The sequence below is a fragment of the Dryas octopetala genome, chromosome 3 (assembly GCF_963921425.1).
Source record: "Dryas octopetala chromosome 3, drDryOcto1.1, whole genome shotgun sequence".
Taxonomy (NCBI): domain Eukaryota; kingdom Viridiplantae; phylum Streptophyta; class Magnoliopsida; order Rosales; family Rosaceae; genus Dryas; species Dryas octopetala.
In genome coordinates this window covers 5,849,443-5,870,691 of record NC_141368.1, presented here as the reverse complement: position 1 = coordinate 5,870,691, position 21,249 = coordinate 5,849,443, and the positions used below count along the sequence as shown (strand labels likewise).

The window sequence follows — 21,249 nt, the reverse complement described above, 5'->3', positions numbered from 1 at the left end:
GAACATCGGTTTTTAGTATATAACCGTTGTGTGGCCTATTTATTTCAAGTTTGTTTAGATGTATATAATTCTTTGATACATCGATTTTGTGTTGGAAACTGTTGCATGAAGTTATTTAGTACAACAATTTTTTAAGGATTTCGTGGTATGCTTATGGATTAGACAATGATTTCTGATATTGAACCATTATAAATCAAAGGTACATACAACACTTTTGATAGAGAATCTGTTGTATTATTTACTTGTTAACATCTAGATACAAAGTAATCAATAATATTTTCAACCTTTTCAATGTACAAAGTCATAATGTATCAAAGAAATACATGTATACTACTCTCCTCCCTCACAAAATAAAATGTCTTGCTGCCCCAAATGACCAAGTCAATACATGTACAACATAGATAAAATAAAAACATGAGAAACCATTGTTGCCTCCAAAGACCTTTCATGAAGATAATAAGAGAATAATAAACTGAGAGAGCAAGAGACTACTCATTGTGCCTTTGGTGTAGATGGACCGACAACCAAAGCATTTTGAGCTCCTCCCGTCTTTGAATCCCTACAGAAAAATAGGCAAATGGACTCATTAATTAAAGAAAAATCAAAATCTGTGAAAATAAAAACACATTTTGAGCTTCTATCTGCAACCATAAAATGTGACATTTAAATATTTTGAGATGGGAAGGTGTACCTCTGTACAAGTAATCCAGCTTCTGATCTTTCCAAAAGAGCATTTGAAACAAAGCCTCATAATTGATTGCCTTTCAAGTTCCTGCATGTCAATTGTTAATAATGTAAGTTTGCTACAACTATGAGTTTTTCATCACATAATCATTATGCTTACAAAACTTTGTAAGTTTATTTCACAATTTCCCATTTCCTACAATGAGCATAGAAACTGAAGGCCATCATCCATGGGCCAATTAGCTGATGCAGATATATTATGCCTATAAAAGGGGGGTTTATTAAAAGGCATATGTATATATTTACTTGTCAAGAACTGACACACACAAAAAGCACAGCTTGTGAATGATCCTCTCTTGTAAAATCAATAACCATCCAGAACCACTTTCTGGCCATCTCCCTTCTTCAGCATCCTTTCCATTTGTAAGGATAAACAAAACCATCAATATATGCACATTCCAATTGTCCATATATATACATCAAAGCTTACATAAAAACCTTTTTGAAAGTCAAGTCAAGTCAAGTCTTTCACGTACAATCTCTTTTTGTTAAAATTCTTTATGAGTCATTTGAGAAGGAAAACACCCTTTAAACAGCAATGGATGGTTTATTACAATTTCAAAAATGTCAAGAAAAGATTTACCAAATATTTAATTGAAAGCTAAATAAATAAAAATAGTGATGCTAGAGATATGGATAACCTAAGATTTACCAAAGATTTAGTACAATAATTACTAAAACTATGCATTCCAAAGCCTAAGCATGCACTAAGCATAACTCTGTCAGAAATATGGATAACCATACCTGAGCTGAAGTTCTTTCCATATTCTCTAAAGCCTTCTGCTTTTCCCTCTTGAGGTAATAAGCTAGGTTTGAAAACAAAATTCTACGAGCAGACAAAATGGACATAGAATCAATAGACAATATATTGACCAAAATGGTTAGTTAGTAAAACATAAAATTGGAACTTCCATTTCTAAATACCAAGATTTTCGCACTACACACTACACTAAATGTAAAGCTCTACTTAGGAACTCTGCAGACAAACTAAAATAAGTTAGCAGCTAATGACAGGGCTAACCTTTAACATGAAAGCCACATAGACCATGGAAACACTATAAAATAATTGTTAAATGGTGGAAAGCAGTACAACTACCAAAGAACTAAAATATTGGCCATCTGATGTATGTACAATCCATTTTCCTCTTTTATTACCACCTGGTTATCGACTACCAACCTTAGGACCCAGAGAACATACAATTCCTAGGTCAACGGAACACATTGATTAAAAAAATTACATCTTCAAGACTCCTACTCATGTACAAGCCATTTAATAATTTTCTTCAAGAGATTTACAGATGTTAGCAACTGTTAGAGGCCCAACAGAAATGTTTCTACAAACATATTTCTACAATATTGTTAAGGAGAAAGCAATTGAGAAAGATAACCACCTTGCCAAACCATATATAATTTAAGAAAGAAAAAAATTATATAACTACATTATGTATTTAGTTTCCCCATTCTATAGAAGCAGAAAATTAATAAAAGAGAAAAGAAGTTATAAAATACAAAAAAGCAGAAGACATAGAATGAATTGCAACCAAGAACAATCTGAAAGAGACCTGTTCAGCCATTTTTTCTCCTTTTTTCCTAGTCATGTCACTAATAAAAGACCTGAGGCTTCAAACAGGTCCATTTAAAATTCCAATAGTGATTAATGAAGGATACAAAATAAAATGTACAGCAGAGAACAAGGAATTAAATTATAAATGTGCATGGATTCATGAAGGCTTCAACAGTATCGGATCCATGTATCCTCTTACTGCCATACATGAGGTACATTGCCATTATTTCTCTCAATGTTGTCATCCAGAATCCTATTCCCAACACTAAAAAGTGATCGAGTAGATGTATTCTGCAACAATGAATTGCAGCAATAACAAACTTGGGTTTGACTAAGATAAAGCAAGAATCTATGATATATCAAAGTACCCCTAACAAAATGTATAGCAAGAAACAAAAAAGGTCAAGAGCTTACATATAAACTGGTTGATTTGATCGATTCCAAAGCCTTAGCATCAAAGAGATTAACATTAGTCACATGCTTCAATTGCTGTCCAAGATGATGTAATAAAGCAACAGATGGATCTAAAAACAAGGAGAGAAAGGAAAACAAATATATTAACAATATATAACAACAACTTATATGCTGGAAAAACATGATAAATTTAGAAGTTCAAACAAAACTTGGGTCCCTCATTCACTCAACACGTTAATATTAATTACATAAATAAGAAAATTTCTTTCATTAAAAATACAAATAGAGACTGGTAAAAATATAAGAACAAAAGATAAAGATTACAGGGAGAGCAACTAGGAAAAGACTGTAAAACCTGAGAAACAATATATCAGCAACCATAAATTAAAAGGAGGGGGGCAGGGGAAATCAGTGACAACCAACTTACAGTGAATGCATTTTCAACTAATTAAATGAAACACAGGTCCTTGCATGCCCACGAGCTCATCAAAGGGTACATCCTCTGCACCATCTGCATCATCCAAACCATCAAACATCTGTTCAACATGAGCTTCAAGATGAATAGCCTGCATCTCCCACAACAACATTTTCTGCATCCATGTATAACTCATTAATGAAAAACACCTATATACTAATTAATTTTTTTTTTCTCTTAGATTTTGCCTAGAGTGAGATTCAAGTAATGGAAAATTAAAGTAAATTATTAAGCACAAAACTAGTAGAACAAGTATTCAAAAGAATAGATTAGTCATTAGAGATTACAAACTACTCTAAAAGCACAAAATAAGCAGAACAAAGAAAATTACCAAGTCCTCTAAAAACATAATTGGATAAAGAGTCTAGCTTAATTTGAGATTTTAGAATGGCATTGTTTTTTCTTTGCTCATAGAAACACATCCTTTATTAATTTCTTAAACAAACTTTGATGGTTATACCACCCTCTCCATTCTCTCTCTCTCTCTCACAGATACATAGACACAATATTCACCAACTCAAGTATTACCACAGATTTAAAAAAAAAAAATCAGAATGGGTATGTAGGTGGGAGGTGGGAGAGATGCATCAAAATGTAAGAAAAGATAGAAATCTCAAACTTAAAAGAAAGAGAAAACTCATCATATAAAAGTGAATATAAGGAAAAATTACAGGTACCCAGTTGAAGAACTCACCGAAATTGAACAAAAGAAAAGAACTGACGAAAAGAGAAATTATGCTTTTCATAGAGGAGCTTCCTTGTATGAAACCCTAAATCCTAAATCAAGAAAATCAAATAAACATTAAAAACCCTCATCAGATAGGGAGGAGCTTCCTTGTATGAAACCCTAAATCCTAAATCAAGAAAATCTAACCAACATTAAAATCATAATTAGATAGGGATGGGCTTTACAGTTAGAGCGAAACCTTGTATGAGCTTTACTGGTTGGGCTCCCAAATCTAGCCGAGAACGGTCAGTAGCAGAAATGGAGAGAGAGCGAGAGAGACACTGATAGACGTAGAGAGAGGATAGAGATAGAGAGGGAGAAAATTTGGATAATGCAAAAGGAAAGAGATCGAGCTATGAGAGATTTCTGCGCGATGAGGAGTTGAGGACGGCAAAGATGGAAATCGAATGGGGGATGAGTGTCTGAAAGTAGGTGAAGTCAGAGGGCTTTGACCAAATTAGACTTAAGGAGATGACTGTTCATTAGCGCGCCTCCGCTTTTGGCCAAATACAAAGACCCGCAAATTCTTTATTTTCTTGTAACTTAACCAATACAACAGTTTTGTCTAAAACTATTGTGTTTAATAATTTAAGAAAAATTTCAAAACCAAATACCATTGGATATTATACGTCCATATAACGGTTTTGTAAAAACCGTTGTGTAGTAAATTAAGATAACGGACAAAACACAAATCGTTGTCTATTGACCGATGTCTATTTACATTATTGTAGTAGTGATTATTAACTTAAGAAAGATATCCGGAATAAATGTCATTAATAGATTTGGATTTCAATGGTCAAATATGAAAAGATTATGTTCTTTAATTGTAACAAATAAAGAAATGGGTGCCCTTTAAGAAAAGGTACGTGGTTCATCTTTGCATACAAAGAGGTCTTGATTCAAACAAACGTTGGCTACAAAACAAGAGGAGGGCCCGGAGGGGAGAGTCCAGAACAACACAACCCAAACTCTGATTAACCCCAAGAGTTTTATTTATTTATTTTATTTTTTTGGTTAACTGCTCAATAGGGAAAAGGAGCTACACAGCTATTTTTTATTTTATTTTAGCATTATACTTTTTCTTTTTCTTTTGTTGTAGTGTTATACTTTTCAAAAAAATTTAGTTAAAAAATGAAAAAAGAAATGACTATTAAACGAAACAAACAAAAACAATGTAATGCCGGAAGCTCAGTCTAAAGCCCGGCCTAATTGATGGTCCGAAACTTGGGCCAGAAACCGCGAGTCCAAGAATCATATGGGCTAGCATAATGTTTATATATGGGTTTTTTTTTTTTTTTTTTTTTCTAATTAATATATATTTACAAAAAAATTCCTTAAAAAATAATTTATTTTGAAATTGGTTATCGGACACATGATATTCTCTAATTAAATATTTCATAATCTGTTTCTTTATTTTAATTAGAGAATGAGAGAATTCAAATTTGAGATCATAATCCTTAATTGATCGGATATATATCATACATAATTATTGAGAAATCTCCGATATTATATGTCTTGTTTTATTCAAGTATATCTGCTCATATTAAGTTAGTTGGGGCAAAGAAAACTCACCTCTCGTCAATGGCAACCTCTAACTCTGGTGGTACTGTCAATTTGAAGCTTCTGATTGATGCAAAGGGTAAAAGAGTCTTGTTTGCTGAAGCAGGTAAGGACTTTGTAGACTTTCTCTTTACATTTCTATCTCTGCCTGTTGGAACTATCATTAGGTTGCTCTCCAAGGATGGCATGGTTGGTAGCTTAGGCAAACTCTACGAGAGCATTGAAAATCTTAATGACACATATATGCAACCCAATTTTAACAAAGAGATCCTGCTGAAACCCAAAGAACCAGTTGTTCCTAATACCCTTGGCTTGTTAACCAACGTTGAATCAAATTCAAATACTAGAAAGACTATGTACGTTTGTACGAACTATAGGACTATTCACAACCAGTTATATGTGACTGAGGACCCTAAAGCCACATGTCCGTCGTGCCAAAGCACCATGTCCCGCGCGACATCTTATCATGATGGGCTGGCTACCAAGGCGGCGGAAACTTCCAGCAGTAGCAGCGGGAGAGGGTATGTGAAAGAAGTTGTTTCGTACATGATAATGGATGATCTGGAAGTGAAACCTATGTCTACCATTTCTTGTATAGCTCTCCTCAACAGGTTCAAGGTTGATCTTAGTGCTCTTGAAGAGAAGGTGGTTTCTCTAAGTTTGGATGAGGTACTTCATTTTCGCTCAAACGTTAATTGGGTTTTCGAAACAGTTAGTAATATTATGTATATATGGTTTGAGCCTTGATAAATCAATTACTTGTCATTTCCTTTCAATTTGCTTCAAGAAATCCGAAATGTCAATGTCTTTTAGATCGATTTAATTTAAAAAAAAAATTGCTGAAATTTATAATGCCAATTTTCTACTCTACACACTTGATCAACAAAGCTAATTTGACACAATAATATTGCTTCTGCCATTTTACAAATTGCGATTACTGATCATTTTTGTTTGGCTTCTTGTAGGGTGTTAAATTGCTCAAGGCATCATTGGAGTCAAAATCAGTTCTCACAAATGCTTTCCTGATCAAAAAAGAAGCATGAAAATCTCAACATAATTTGCACGTTCAAGTAGAATAGACATTTAAAAGTTTCTGTTAGATGCATGTTTGTTTTCGAATTGAGACTGTTTTACTTTGCTTAGTAATTTTGTTTGATTATAAAAATTAAAATCGCAAGAATGAGGCAAATCATGAGGACCATCTGTGAGTACTTTAGCTTTTTTCTTTCCGTGTGTATTCAATAAGTTATGATAGAATAATATTCACATAAATTTTTTTTTTTTTTTTCGTTATTACGAGGCCCAAGAAGAAGAGGAGATTTGAACTGTAGACTTGAGTATAAGGGTAAATACTCTCAACTATTAGAATTACAAACCCCAACATAAAAGAATTCTTTTAGCATAATGTTTGTTATATATAAATTTTTTCTAATTAATATTTTGTAATAAAGAAATCCCTTGAAACCAATTATTTTAAGATCGGGTATCTCATATATAATCCCCTGATATTCTCTAATTAAATATTCAATAATACTAGAGATCCCAACTTATTTTCCCAACTTTTATTACACAATAAGTGATTTTTTTGATAAAAACACAATAAGTGATATAATATATATATATATATATCCTTGGAAAATCTCCAATATATATCTTACAGGATCCAAGAGAATCTACTCATATCTAATTACTTAGAGGAAAAAAATTCTCAAACATTGTGGAGCATGCACCCAAAGTTAATGCCAATAACGAAGCACAGGTTGCCCAAGTATAATGCTTTTGAGCCAACCCCTATTATGAGGCCCCTAACGATTAACGAAACAAGGGTTTAATAAAAGAGCACTGCTAGGTATATCTCATACTTAATCCCTTGATATTCCCTTGGGAAATCTCCAATTTATGTCTTAATTAATTGATTCAAGGATATATATATATATACACACACGTATATACTAGCTGATCGATATAGCGTTACTTGGAGCAAAAGAAAATACTCAACAAGTCAACGTACTATTGATTCTACAGAATCATAGTCCTACAAGCTATAGGAATACGCAACTCTCCTAACTCTATTAAACCTTTTGACAAAAAAAAAAACCCTAGAATACATAGTTGTGTGTATATATATGTAAGTATTCGTAGTTATTCTTATCCAAATTAACAGTCACCTCATCAATGGCAACCTCTAACCCTAACCCTAGTGGGTCTTTAAGTTTGAAGCTCATCGTCGATACAAAAGGGCATAAAGTCTTGTTTGCTGAAGCAGGCAAAGACTTTGTGGACTTTCTCTTTACTCTTCTATCTCTGCCCGTTGGCACTGTCGTTAGGTTGCTCTCTAAGGATGGCATGGTTGGTAGCTTAGGCAAAGTTTACGAGAGTATTGAAAATCTTAGCGATGCATATATCCAACCCAATTTTAACAAAGATATCGTGTTGAAGCCCAAAGAACGAGTTGGTCCTAATACCCTTGGTTTATTAACCAACGTGGAATCAAATGTTGATAGGGAGTTGTACGTTTGTTCGAATGGGACCTACATCCACCCGCATGTGGCTGACGACCCTACTGCCTTATGTCCATCCTGCGAGCGCACCATGTCTTGCTAAGCGACTTATGCTGCTCCACCGTCTTGCACGGCTGAAACTTCCGGGTATGTGAAAGATGTTAAATATATGATAATGGATGATCTGGAAGTGAAGCCTATGTGTACAATTTCAAGTATTGCTCTGCTCAACCAATTCAATGTTAAGGATGTTGGTTCTCTCGAAGAGAAGGTGGTTCCTCTAGATTTGAATGAGGTAGGTACCTAGTTTGTCAACCTGGTTTACTTTACATGTCTAAGCATATATGTTAGAAAAACTATTTGATGTTCTGATTACAGAGTATGCCATGAACCATTTATAAAAAAATGTCAATTTCTTTTAAATTTAATTGTAATATATTTATTATCAGGGTTTGTAGCGAGTCAAACTAATTTGGTAGAATGCTATTGGTATTGGGAATGATCATTGTTGTTTTGGTTCTTTTATTAGGGTGTGAAATTGCTCAAGGCATCGTTGGAGTCAAAATCAGTTCTCACAAATGTCTTCCTTGGGAAGAAACCAGCAACTACTTGTCCATAGATTTTTACGTTCTCACAAATATCGGGTGTTGGAGGACTGGAGTAGCTTCGGCAGATCTGGTTAATTTAACGTTCTACTTAGTTTTTTGTTTGTCTTTTCCTGTTTTTTTCTTCTGATTTTTGGGATTACATTCACTATTTGGATTTCAATATTTTTCTTTTATGATCTTCTGGATTTCAATAAAACTTCTGCTTAATCACTTCTATTAATTAGCTAGTGGCCTTGACGTACAATATTTTATTTTTGGATTTCAAAATGAATGTCAAAACAAAATTGGAAGCATTGAAAATTAAGAAGAAGAGAAATTAGGTGATGTGTTTGAAGTAACAGAAAAGGAAGGAGAAGTAAAACATTAATTGTGGTGTATACTCCCAAAATTAGCGCCCATAACCAAATAAAGGTTTATTTGAAAGGAATAACCAAGTAAAGGTTTAGTTGCAATAGTAATGCTTTATAGTCATTCCCAAAATTAAGCTCCAAACCTTTCTTAATGTTAAGCAGCAACATGAACATCTCAACTCAAGTTTCTTATAATTCCTAAATTTCTAATTATTTTCAATAAAAATCCCGATCGGAAGATTAATTACTGCAAAAAAGTAATGGATTCGAAACTACAAAAAAGAATCTGCTAATAAAGTTGAACAACCTATGATAATAGGAAAACCTTATATTTTGAAATTTATAGATCCCAAAGTAAAGACTCGAATGATTGCACCCCTTCTCCCGAATTGACATTTTGAAGCTTCTATGAGATGTTTGTTCTTCAATTGGGACGGTTTTGCTTTACATGCTTAGTTTGGAGGGCTTCTTTGCTGTTTAAATGAAATGAGATTTTGAGTTTCGAACCTTTTTTTTTGCTTCATTGAATTATACGACTGTGTATGCCTTGTACAAAATCATACATATTGGAGGTGTGGCGTCCGTATAAGCCCGTTTGTGTTTTCTTTTTAGGGCCTGAAAAAGAGTTTCATTAACTAGCCCAAAAAGGCATCAAGACAAACAAACAGTGCAAGCCCAAACAAAGCCAGACAGTGTAGCTCAAAACAAAAAAGAATTAAGTCCAAGACAATATGGTAAAAAGTAAATTGGTGAAAGCATCATTGGAGTCAAAATCAGCACTCACGGATGTGTTTCTTGGGAGGAAAGCAGCATGAAATTATCTCAACTGAAGTATTAGTTTGCAGCTTCCCGGCCAAAAAAAAAAAGTATTAGTTTGCAGCTTCAAGTGTTACTGAGTGGACATTAATTCTGATCCAATAAGCTTCTCTTAGATCGATGCAAGTTTGGTTCTGAATTGGGATTGTTTTGTTTTACATTTATGTTAGTTTTGGAGGTACACTGTAGAAGTGTAATATGTTTTCCCATCAATTGGTCAATAGTGTGCTACACCATATCATATTATCATCGTCCCCAAAGGTTCCACTCCGGCCATCAGTCCATCTCAACAGAGATCACAATCATTTTTATGAGACTCTCGTATCATTTATTAATAATAAATCCAAAAAAATTTTAATACGTGCTACAACTAACCTATTGTTGAACTGGAAAAATTCCTTTTTTTTTTTTTTAAAGAAAATGTGAATGAATGAGGAATAGAAAAAATATATATAATTAGTAGCTCGATTTTCAAAACAATATATTGGGAAGCCAGGCAGGTATAGGTAGATTAATGTCCTTGGGACCCAACGTAAACTACATGCATGCATTGTAATTTCGTCCATTCTCATTCCTCAATCCTTAAAAAGGCTAAATTTTTAGCCACAGGTTCTTACTCCTTATCATCAAATTAACAGCAATAATATGTCAACGTTTAACTCCAATTTTCGTCTGAAGCTCCTAATAGATACAAAGAGCAACAGAGTCCTCTGTGCTGAAGCAAGCAAGGACTTTGTGGACTTCCTCTTCACCCTTCTGGCTTTCCCGATTGGCTCTATCATTAGGCTCCTCAAGAAAAATGGTCATGGCATGGTGGGCAGCTTGGGCAAACTTTACAAGAGCGTTGAAAATCTAAGCGACACATACATGCAGCCGCAGCTAAAATCAAAAGGAACGTCCTACTCAAACCGAAGCTACCACTTGGTGTTGCTGAACCCCATTTGTTATCCCTGCAGCTGCCTAAAAAGGTGTACATTTGCTTTCACTGTCGTGGGTACGTGGCTGAGGATCCCAAACTCATGTGTCCTCAGTGCAATTGTGCCATCTCCACTGTGGTTCCTTGTGTGGCTTCACAGAGAACTAGGGTGGAGTCCTCTAGCGAGCGTGGTTATGTTAAAGATGTCGTTACTTATGTAGTGATGGATGATTTAGAGGTGAAGCCTATGTCTAACATTTCTTGTATGGCTTTGATTAAGAAACTTAATGTCAATGACTTTGGTGCGCTTCAAGAGGAGGTGGTTTCTGTCACGAAGGATGAGGTTCAAAATTTCTCTATCCCTTGCTCTTACAAATAACAAATGTCCCTTGGCCTTTTTTTCTTAATATGTAATTAATTTTTACCTGCTTAATGTTTTTTTTACTTTTTTATATATATAGGTTTTGGAATTGATAAAGGCATCACTGAAGTCGAATAAGGTTCTCACTAATGTATTCCTTGGGGAGAATTAAAGCTGCATAGTCTACATTATATGGGAATTGATAAAGGCATCGTTTAATTCATCACCTGCTTGGCGCCTTAAATGGATTTTACTTGTTTTGTTTCTGAAGTGGAATTTTCAATTAAGTACTTTGTTACATTTATATATTCTACCATTAAATATTAAAATGTGTTCTTTTTTCCACAACTTCAAGTGCGCCAATAGGTGCATTTTCAATTAATTAGTACTGCACTACTAGCTAGTCTACTACTAGTTAATTTGTTGTACGCACAGTTTTTCTATAGTCTACTATGAAGGAATTTCCCTTGACTGCAATCTTGCAAATATAAAATGGCAACGATTAACTTATCCTGAATATTAGATCCTGTGTAGCATATACTCTAGCTATAATCTATAGAATGGTTAATGAATATATGTTACATGCAATATTTATTTTCTGACCAAATTTTATTTTTGGTAATTCTCAAGAGTAATAAAGTATGTTTGATTTGAACTAAGAGTTGCTAAATCTCATTTGCTATTGAACGCATCCTTACCTAAAAAGGTGTACACACTAACACATCTTGTCACTGGAACCTATTAATAAGGTAATGGGTATGGCTTCGGATTGGGTGCATTCTCCTCCAAAACTTCAGTCAGAAGTACTCGATCAGTACCCTTGTCATCCTGCCACGTGATAAAGACTGATCACAAGCCACAGCACGTCCAATCAAATTTAAACAAATTAAACACGATCCCCTAAACCAAAATTATAGCCTGGTGTTTGTGGCTCTGCACCCACTCGAAGGATCCTATGATTCCTATCCAATATTGTAGACCTATTAATCAACTCCAATTAGTAATTAAAAAAAAAAAGGTCGATCTTCAATCTCCTTAAAGTAACTAGTACAGTCCATGGTAAAACAAAAAAAAACAAAAAAACAAAAAAAGTAACTAGTACAGTCATATATTGTACGTTGTGGTGCAGGCTGTGCAGCCATATTCGATCCAACACTTTACGTCAATGGCAAGCTGTGCTGTTTGATACAAAGCGTCCAAAAGTACTTTTTGCCGAAAGCCGGCAAGGACTTTGTGGACTTTCTCTTCACACTTAAGGTATGGTATGTGCTAGAACTAGAAGGGTCTTATTTCTGTTTTCAATATATAGTTTAGACAAAATGAGTCATAGTAGATTATAATAAATTTTTAATTTAAGTGATAAATTGATATAATTTTTTTTAAGTAAATGATTATAAAGTTTAATTTTGGGCTTTCACTACTTTTAAGACCCAAGTCTTTTTTTCATTTTCGAAGGAAGCCCAATTTATACCAACCCGGTCCTCACTTCCGTCTCCATCGTTATCTGTCTGTCACTCCGTCTCTCTCTATCTCCTTCCTTCTTCGTCTCTCACTTGATCTCTGTCTCCCTCTTTCTCTATCTCCCTCCTTCTCTATCTGTCTCTCTCTGTTCGTCTCCTTCTCCATCTCTCTCCATTTCTCTCTCCTCGTTCTCGCGACGATCGATTCTGTCTCTCTCTGAGAGGAAAAGAAAATGAGCATCATCGACATCCTCTTCCGAGTCGAAACGGTATGCAGGAAATATGACAAGTACGACATCGAGAAGCAGGGCCAGCTCAACCACTACGCCGACGATGCCTTCGCTCGCCTGTACGCCCAGTTCCAGGACTAGATCCAAGCCGCTCACCAGGTTCCTCTTTCTTTCCATTTTTTGTTTGGTTGCTCAGAAAATGCGTGTTTGATTTTTTTCAAATGTTCAGAAAGCGGATATGGCATTGTTGAAGAGTAATAGGGCTGTTGCGGTTGCCATGAATGACAGGTTCATCGGGTCAAGGCTCGATTGATGGAGGAAATTCCTAAGCTGCGAAAATTGGCTTAGAGGAAGGTGAATTCAAATCACTTTGGGTCCTGTTTTTGCTCTGAGAATTATTTGCTTGATTTTTCAAGTTTAATTATTTGTTCGTCGGATCACATATTATGATGGATATGATTGTGTGTGGATAAAGTGTGTTATAATACCTCCAAATTAATGTCCTATTCTTATTTTCTTGGTTTTGGAAAAAAAGGTGTGGATTGAGCCAGACTAATTTATGAATCATGGGTTTTTTCAGTTAGTCAACTAATTTACAAGGCTTTGCAGTAATTCACTAAGCTGTTGTACTATCTTTTGATTTTTATGTTTTCCTTTTATGCTTTTGATTGCAGAATTTTTAATTTTGGTTTATTTAGATTTGATTACATGTTTGAGTGGTGAATAGGTATTTGGTTCAGGTCCTTGAGAAGCTTCTTGGGCGCAAATACTTTAAATGGTTATGATGATTTCATGAATGCAGACAATGAAATCTTTTGACTGATTATATGGACTGCTGCGATTCTGTTGCAGCTTCACTTCATCTGCTATTCTGCTTCTATGAGTTATGTTTTGTTATTTCATCGATCTTGATCTAAATGTAAAACTTAAAGGATATTATAACTTTTGTGATCAATGGTTTGCTAAAGTAGGGATTTATTTCTTTGTTGAGTAGATGACAGTACCTACCATGTTTTCTGTTAATATCCTTGAACTTCTTTATGCTATAATATTGCTAGTTGCTTTCTTTACAAGATAATTTATGGCTTTTACCTTTTTATGTAGAACTTCTACTTCAGTTTTTATGTACAATAATCGTTCTCTCTCACTTGGTGTGAAAGTTGATATATCTATATTGATTGCTAAACTGCTTGCCAACAGGAACACAATATATTATTAATTTGTTACAATATTTAAGCATACTAAAATGTATGCTTGGGGTTGAGAAGAGTTGGGTGCATTATCTTCTTTTAAATTAAAACATATGAGTGGGGCTATGATTGTTATGATTGTTACTGATAAATATAACAATATATAAGTGATGCTAATATTGTAAGTGAGGGCTATGCAAGCAATAACAATATGTAAGTGAGGCTATGGTTGTTACTGTTTGTTAGTAACAATATGTAAGTGGATGCTATAGTTGTTACTACTTGTCAGTAACAATATATGAGTGAGCTATGATTGTTACTGACAAGCAGTAAGAATATGTAAGTGAGGCTATGGTTGTTACTACTTGTCAGTAACAATATATAAGTTGTTAATATGGCACCACTGGTACCTTAAAAATGTTTGTTGATGCTTAGTTGCTGCGTTAAAAAGTGGTGTTTGTAGACATAATTTTGAGTGGATGAATTGCAGGTAACATTGGACAATACCTAATTATTACTTCCAGGCAGTAGCAATAGGTGATTGTTAGCAATACCTGATTGCCACTGGCAAGTAGTAGCAATCCCTAATTGCCACTGCCAGACAATAGCAATAGGTGATTCTTATTGCCATACAGTAGTAATAGGTGATTATTATTATCAAACAATAACAATACCTGATTAGCAGTAGCAATAAGTAATTATTATAGTCAGGTAGTGGCAATATGTGATTGTTACTGTCAGGTAGTAGCAATAGGTGATTGTTACTATTTGATAGTAACAATTATATTTACTATTAAAACACAAAAGATTATGGATGACTCATTCTTGATTTTTTGTGTTTTATGTTGATTATTATTTAACATGTTTATGGAATGAAAATTACTTAAATGATGTTTTTTTTTTTTTGTATTTTTTGTACTAATTGACACTGAAATGAAGAAGAAGAAGAAAGAAAAAAAAAATTTTTAAAACACTGTAGTGCTACAGTAACGCCGTACTGTAGCAGTGAAGGTTTTTAAAATGTGGGCTGCTACAGTATTTTACTGTAGCATATGGGCCGGATGAACAGTACATTTTAAAAAATGGACTTAAAAAAAAAAACCTTTTTTTTTGTTAATATGAGATAAAGGAAAATTAAATTCAAATTTCAAGTGAGTAAAATATAAAAAAGCTTTTATATTTTCAATAGTCGTGCTGCTAGCCTATCCTCCAACTCACAAATTGGTGAATGACAAACTCTAGTAGTAGTGTAAGTTTAGTTAAATAAAAAATTAGAAAAAATAGTTTAGTTAAATAGGAGTGTCTTATTTCTGTATACAATGGAATTGCCAACTGTCTTATTTCTATTGTCTTAGAGGTTAAGGGGGTGTCCCCAATTTAGATTTCATTGGATTTTAAAAGTTCAATGAAATCTAGGTGTCCCCAACTTAGATTTTAATAGATTCCAATGAAATTTACTTGTCCCAAACTCAGATTTTAATGGATTCCAATGAAATTCAGGTGTCCTCAAAAAGTTATGGATTTCATTAAGTGAAAGATTTTAAAGGATTTTGATGGATTTTAATGCATTTTTTACACATAACAAATTTTATGAGAATTCCACTCAATTTTTTTAAATTTTAATAGATTCTATAAATTTTAAAATTCATTAAACTCTTTTAAAATCTGAGTTTGGGATACGTAAGTTATGTATGTGCTAGAAGCCTAGAAGTGTCTTATTTCTGTTTTCAATATATAGTTGTGCTGCTAGCTTATCTTCCTCCAACTCAGAACTTGGTCAATGGCAAACTGTAGTAGTAGTGTAAGTTTGAAGCTGCTAATCGACACAAAGCGTCAACAGGTTCTGTTTGCTGAAGGAGGCAAGGACTTTGTGGACTTTTTGTTCACTCTTCTATCTTTGCCAGTTAGCACTGTGATTCGGATACTCTCTAAAGATGGCATGGTTGGTAGCATCGGCAAACTCTACCAAAGCGTTGAAAATCTTAGTGAAGGATACATGCAATCCAATTGGAGCAAAGACACCCTGCTCAAACCCAAAGCACCAGTTGATGTTGCTGGAACTAACAACAACATCCTTCCTTTGTTGAACAACATTGAATCAAATGCTAGAGAGGCCATCTACACTTGTTCGAAAGGTTTAGAAACGGATCGTCATGGTTTCGGAAAATTCAATACTGTGCGGTGCGCCAACTATACCGACGACCCTAAAGCCATATGTCCAAACTGCAAGTGCACCATGAACTCAGAGCGGACTTATGTTGCTCCTCCATCGACAACCACCACGACAGAAACTTCCGGCGCCGGCGAGGGAGGGTATGTCAAAGGGGTGGTTACGTACATGGTGATGGATGACCTGGAAGTGAAGCCTATGTCTACCATTTCCAGTATTGCTATGCTTAACAGGTTCAATGTCACGGATGTTGGTGCTCTTGAAGAGAAGGTGGTTTCTCTAGGCATGGATGAGGTACTGAACTGTCCATTCTAGTTTACCTGATTACCATGTCTTTTTCTTCAATTTTCTTAAAGATATCAAAATGCCATTTTAATTTAGGTTTAATTTACTATATATATTTTCTCTGGGTTTGTAATCAAACTAATTTGACAGAATCTACGCTATTGCAATTATATATATTGAGGATGACGATTGTTGTTTTGGTTGTTTTTAGGGTGTGAAATTGCTCAAGGCATCGTTGGAGTCGAAGTCAGTTCTCACGAATGTCTTCCTTGGGAAGAAAGCAGCATCTATTTACTTCGGGCAGTAGCTTCACTCTAGATCTGGTCTTACTGTTTGGGGTCTGATATTTTTGCTACATTCACTGTTAATCGGGATCTAGATCTTATCTACTTTGTCGTGTTTGCTTGTCCAGACTTTTAATAAAATGAGGTTCTTTTTCTTTCTTCTCCCCACTACTGATAAAGTGGGGTTCTTTTGCCATTTTATCACTTTTAGTTTTAATAAAGTGGAATGGTTTTTTTTTAATTGTAATATAAAGTGGAATCCTTCTCCTATCATCTATTATTAAAACGGACAAAACTTATTACGTACAACTATGAACTGACCATTGTTGAACTTAGTATTTTTTTAGAAAATATTTCAGTCACTCCTTGGGATACTCCGAAGTCAGTCATGTCAGTATGTCACTCAAAATTATAAATTTTATCACTCAAAATTATAAATTTGGTAATATTAATATATAATTGAAACTGTTTATTTTTTAGATAATTTATTAAATATTATCTTTATAAAAAATTAAATTAATAAAAAATTATTTAATTATATAATTATTGTCAATTAAGTTAAAAAATCGATAATTTTCAATTAAATAGTAATTTTTTGACTAAATGGTTGATTTTTTATATTTAATTGACAATAATTATATAACCAAATAATTTCTGATTGATTTAATTTTTTATATAAATAATTTTTAATAAGTTATTTAAAAAGTAACGGTTCCGATCATACACCGACATTACTAATTTTGTAATTTTGAGTGGTGGAGTGACCTTGAGATACCCCCAAGGAGTGACCCAAGTACTGTTATATTTTTTTTGTCTTGAAAATTTTTAATCTTCATCATTTTAATTAAAGTAAATGATTATAAAGTCCAATTTTGAGCTTTCACTACTTTTAAAACCCGTGTCTTTTTTTGATTTTTGAAGGAGGCCCAGTTTATACTAAACCGGTCCTCTCTTCCGTCTCTCTCATTTTTCGTCTCTCACTCCGTCTATTTCCGTCTCTCTTTCTCTCTTTCTCCGTCTCACAGATCTGAGGGATTGCACCTCTCTCTCCTTTGTCTCCATCTTCATCTCTATCCCTCTACCTCTCCATCTTCATCAATCCGGCCCATGGCCACACTACCGCACTTGGGCAGCGCCACCACCTTGGAACCCAACGACGTCGTGGTGGCCGACCGCCTCATCATCTGCTCCTGTAGAATCGCGTCGACGTTGATTCTAGTGCCGTAGCTTCTGGCAGAGGCAGCTCTGATCAGCTTCAAGAAATCGTCAGTACCGTCGCTGGACCGAGACGACGACCTGACGCTAAAGCTTTTGGGCAAGCTCGACGAGAATTGGCCACCTGGTGCCGTAGCTTCTGACAGAGGCGACTCTGATCAACGAGAATTGGCAAGCTTTTGGACCGAGACGACAACTATAGAAGTCCTTGGCTTTGCTCAGAGCTCTGATGGGTACAGTAAGAATTCTCATGAACTTATTTTGGTTGTTTATTCTTGCAGGGTCATATTTAATGTTTGGGTGGCTTAGAGTACTATTGGAATGTTGTTGTTTTGAAATTGGTGGTAATTGTGATGAGTAGTAGGCAATATGGGGTTTGTTTTCAAATTGATTTGCTTGGAATTCATCATATGGGAGCAAGTAATTAGAGATTTTGAAATTGTCAGTGTTTTTGGGGTATGAATTGGGTTGGGTTTGTTGTTGTTGGGGGATGTGTATGTTGTTTCTGTGTTTTTTTTAGCACAGTGAGAATGACCATTATTCGATAGTGGCAATAAATAATAATTGTCACTGTGACAATAGCAATTAGATAATTGTTACTGTGTGATAGTAGCAAATTAGCAATCACCTGATTTGTTAGTGTGTGATAGTAGCAATCAGGTGATTGTTACTTTCTGAATTTTGTGATTTTCTATGGTTTGAATTTTGGTGATTGTTATTATATGACAGTAACAAGATATATTAGTTATCTTCAATATGTGATTGTTACTGTCAGACAGTAGCAATAGGTGATTGTTACTATCAGACAGTAGCAATAGGTGATTACAATACCGGATTGTCACTGCCAGAAAGTAGCAATAAGTGATTGTTACTATCAAATAATGATAATACTTGATTGTCACTGCCCGGCAGTAGCAATAGGTGATTGTTACTATTCGATATTAACAATTATATTTACTATTAAAACGTAAAAGATAATGGATGCCTCATCTTGATTTTTTTTATTTTATATTAGTTATTATTTAGGCATAAATTCAATTTAGACACATAACTATATAAGCTATTTCAACGGGGTTCATGAACTTTAAAATATTTCAAATATACACCCGATCTATTATCTAAATTGAAAAATGAATTTCTGTCCATTGATTCGTTGAGAGATTAGTTAAATGACAGCTTGACTTTTGCTGACCGGGATTAATTGGCGACGTGGCGCTATCTCAGCAAACATTTCCCGTCAAATGATCGACACGAACCCACAATTTAATAATTATAGAGAGAGAGAAAGAGAGTTTGTGGGCCCGTGTCAGGGGTTAGGTGGACCCGTGTCGCTCATTTCCCGCCAAATGAGCGACACAGGTCCACCTAACCCCTGACACGGGTCCACAAACTCATCATATTTTTCTAGCTCGTTGAACGCAAGTGAGAGATTTATATTCGAATTTGAGGGAAAACGTGATGTTTTTTGAAGACTAAATGGTCAGAAGAGCGTTCGACAAGCGAGAAAGAGGTGATGGGTGTGTAGGCCCGTGTCAAGTGGACATGTGTTGCTCATTTGGCGGGAAATGTATGCTGAGTTGGTGCCACATCGCCAATTAATCCTCGTTAGCAAAAGGAAAGTTGACATTTAACTAATCTCTCAATAAATTGATGGACGAAATTTCATTTTTCAATTTACATAATAAATTAGGTGTATATTTGAAATATTTGAAAGTTCGTGGACCCCGTTGAAATAGCATATATAGTTATGTGTCTAAATTGAATTTATGCCTATTATTTAACATATTTATGAAATGAAAAATACCTAAATTATGATTTATTTTTTTTGGTAGTTTATGTACCAATTGGCACTGAAATGGAAAAAAAAAATAAAGGAAAAAATGGCATTTTTAAAAACACTGTAGCGCTACAGTAATGGCGTCACTGTAACACTGTTACTGTAGCACTGGGTTTTTTAAAAGTGGGCCGATACAGTATTTCACTGTAATGTGTGGGCTGGATGAATAGTAGATTTTAAAAAATGGACTTTAAAAAAAAAAAAACCCTTTTAATTATTACTAAACTTGCATTTCAATACGAGAAATTTTGAAAAAACTTAATCTATTTTTGTTTCTATTTAAATTTTTTTTTTTAATTTTGAAAAATTTGACAGTTAAGTAATGCTTACTTCCCTTAAAAAGTTATCAAACTCCCTCTCGAGCACTTCTTGAGGAGAATTTGAGCAATACTTGATTGTCAAATTTCTATAACTTAAAAAACAAAAAAAAAGTTAAAACTCTTTAATTAACTCAAATTTAGATTAATTTTTTAAATTTCTCTTTCGATACAAGTTCATTCTAATTAAATTTAAAGAAACAATAACAAGTTTCACTGGTCATGGGTGCACCATGGCTCCTTGCGTTGTTCTGCGGCTACGACGAGGTCAAAATTTCAGAATTAAAATCTAATATAAAATTGACAATTTAGGATTTGAGGAAAAAGTAAAAATGCATTGTCAAACACTTGAAAATGGCTGTCGAGCACTCAGCGCCTAATATATGTAAAAAAAAAAAAAAAACTAATTGACCAATTTTATATAACCCGAAATTGTTACAATATTATTGGACTTTAGTTATTATTTTAAAGTTATAAGGTTATAGCCAATAAATTATAAAATTAAAGAAACTAAATGAAAGTCTTCCTAACTTTAATTAAGAAGTCAATGTTAATAATTTTGGTGCACTTATGATATGGGCCCAATGCGTCCGTAGCTAAATTGACTGACATCCCTAGGTCTCGGTTTTCTTTTATGGGCCGGAAAGAGAGCTTTGTTAACTAGCCCAAAAAGACATCAAGACAAACAAACCGACAGACCCAAATGTATACAATATACTGCAAAGGCCGAAAGAAGCTAGGCCCCTTCAACGACAGACCAGAAGCCCAGAACAATGCATATTACATTATTACACATTTGGTCTACACTCTATAGTATCGTTAATCAGTATGCTACATAGCCTACATGCATGTAATATTTTGTTTTATTTTGAACTAAGACTTTCTGAAACCCTTAAGACTAAAAAATGCAATTGGTATTGCTAATCCCATTTGATGTATGGAAGCCTAGAAAGGCTTACATAAATGTATTACACGTATTTCTGAGGCCTGAGGACCCACCTCCAAATGGAGGAATGCGTCCCCATGACGTAATATATAAACCAAATTATGATCCTTGTGTAGTAAGTAAACTGTAAACTCAATTTCGTCTCTGCAGGCATCCTTCATTACTTCATATACTTACGTGTCCCTCCTGCATGTAAGATAAGGTGTTAAACATGCATGCAGCACTGATTTTATAGAAATCACGATTCCCTCCAATCTAATTTAACAAAACACGATTCCC

At 34.4% G+C, this 21,249-nt stretch overlaps 5 protein-coding genes and 1 pseudogene across 11 annotated transcripts; 4 read left to right on the top strand and 2 right to left on the bottom strand.

Annotated features, from left to right (window-relative positions):
- Positions 1-259: 259 nt before the first annotated feature.
- LOC147290096 (uncharacterized) lies at positions 260-4,356 on the bottom strand. 7 transcript variants are annotated; one of them, XR_015121344.1, is made up of 9 exons: positions 4,124-4,356; positions 3,892-3,974; positions 3,150-3,312; positions 2,723-2,832; positions 2,516-2,599; positions 1,489-1,570; positions 991-1,097; positions 692-772; positions 260-559 (listed from the first exon to the last, which is right to left on the bottom strand). XR_015121344.1 is itself a non-coding variant. In XM_086238074.1 (8 exons), exons 4-8 carry the CDS (start codon positions 2,776-2,778, stop codon positions 446-448), a joined length of 417 nt encoding a protein of 138 aa, XP_086094200.1. In that variant the 5' UTR covers positions 2,779-2,832; positions 3,150-3,312; positions 3,892-3,974; positions 4,110-4,356; the 3' UTR covers positions 260-445. The 7 variants fall into 7 exon arrangements, 5 of the variants coding, with proteins under 5 accessions (XP_086094200.1, XP_086094199.1, XP_086094202.1 ...); XM_086238074.1 differs by lacking the exon at positions 991-1,097 and having other exon boundaries at positions 4,110-4,356; XM_086238073.1 differs by lacking the exon at positions 991-1,097.
- A 1,149-nt stretch (positions 4,357-5,505) lies between these two features.
- Positions 5,506-6,527, top strand: LOC147290095 (uncharacterized). Its single transcript, XM_086237620.1, has 2 exons — positions 5,506-6,153; positions 6,450-6,527. Exons 1-2 carry the CDS (start codon positions 5,506-5,508, stop codon positions 6,525-6,527), a joined length of 726 nt encoding a protein of 241 aa, XP_086093746.1.
- A 1,132-nt stretch (positions 6,528-7,659) lies between these two features.
- On the top strand, positions 7,660-8,604 carry LOC147290094 (uncharacterized; annotated as a pseudogene).
- Positions 8,605-10,404: 1,800 nt separating this feature from the next.
- On the top strand, positions 10,405-11,208 carry LOC147290093 (uncharacterized). The gene is made up of 3 exons (XM_086234970.1): positions 10,405-10,683; positions 10,716-11,018; positions 11,137-11,208. Exons 1-3 carry the CDS (start codon positions 10,405-10,407, stop codon positions 11,206-11,208), a joined length of 654 nt encoding a protein of 217 aa, XP_086091096.1.
- A 4,421-nt stretch (positions 11,209-15,629) lies between these two features.
- On the top strand, positions 15,630-16,894 carry LOC147290092 (uncharacterized). The gene is made up of 2 exons (XM_086237753.1): positions 15,630-16,380; positions 16,583-16,894. Exons 1-2 carry the CDS (start codon positions 15,697-15,699, stop codon positions 16,676-16,678), a joined length of 780 nt encoding a protein of 259 aa, XP_086093879.1. The 5' UTR covers positions 15,630-15,696; the 3' UTR covers positions 16,679-16,894.
- An 831-nt stretch (positions 16,895-17,725) lies between these two features.
- LOC147290091 (uncharacterized) lies at positions 17,726-18,122 on the bottom strand. The gene is made up of 2 exons (XM_086234969.1): positions 18,068-18,122; positions 17,726-18,024 (listed from the first exon to the last, which is right to left on the bottom strand). The coding sequence occupies exons 1-2, from the start codon at positions 18,120-18,122 to the stop codon at positions 17,726-17,728; spliced, it is 354 nt and encodes a 117-aa protein (XP_086091095.1).
- Positions 18,123-21,249: the final 3,127 nt, after the last annotated feature.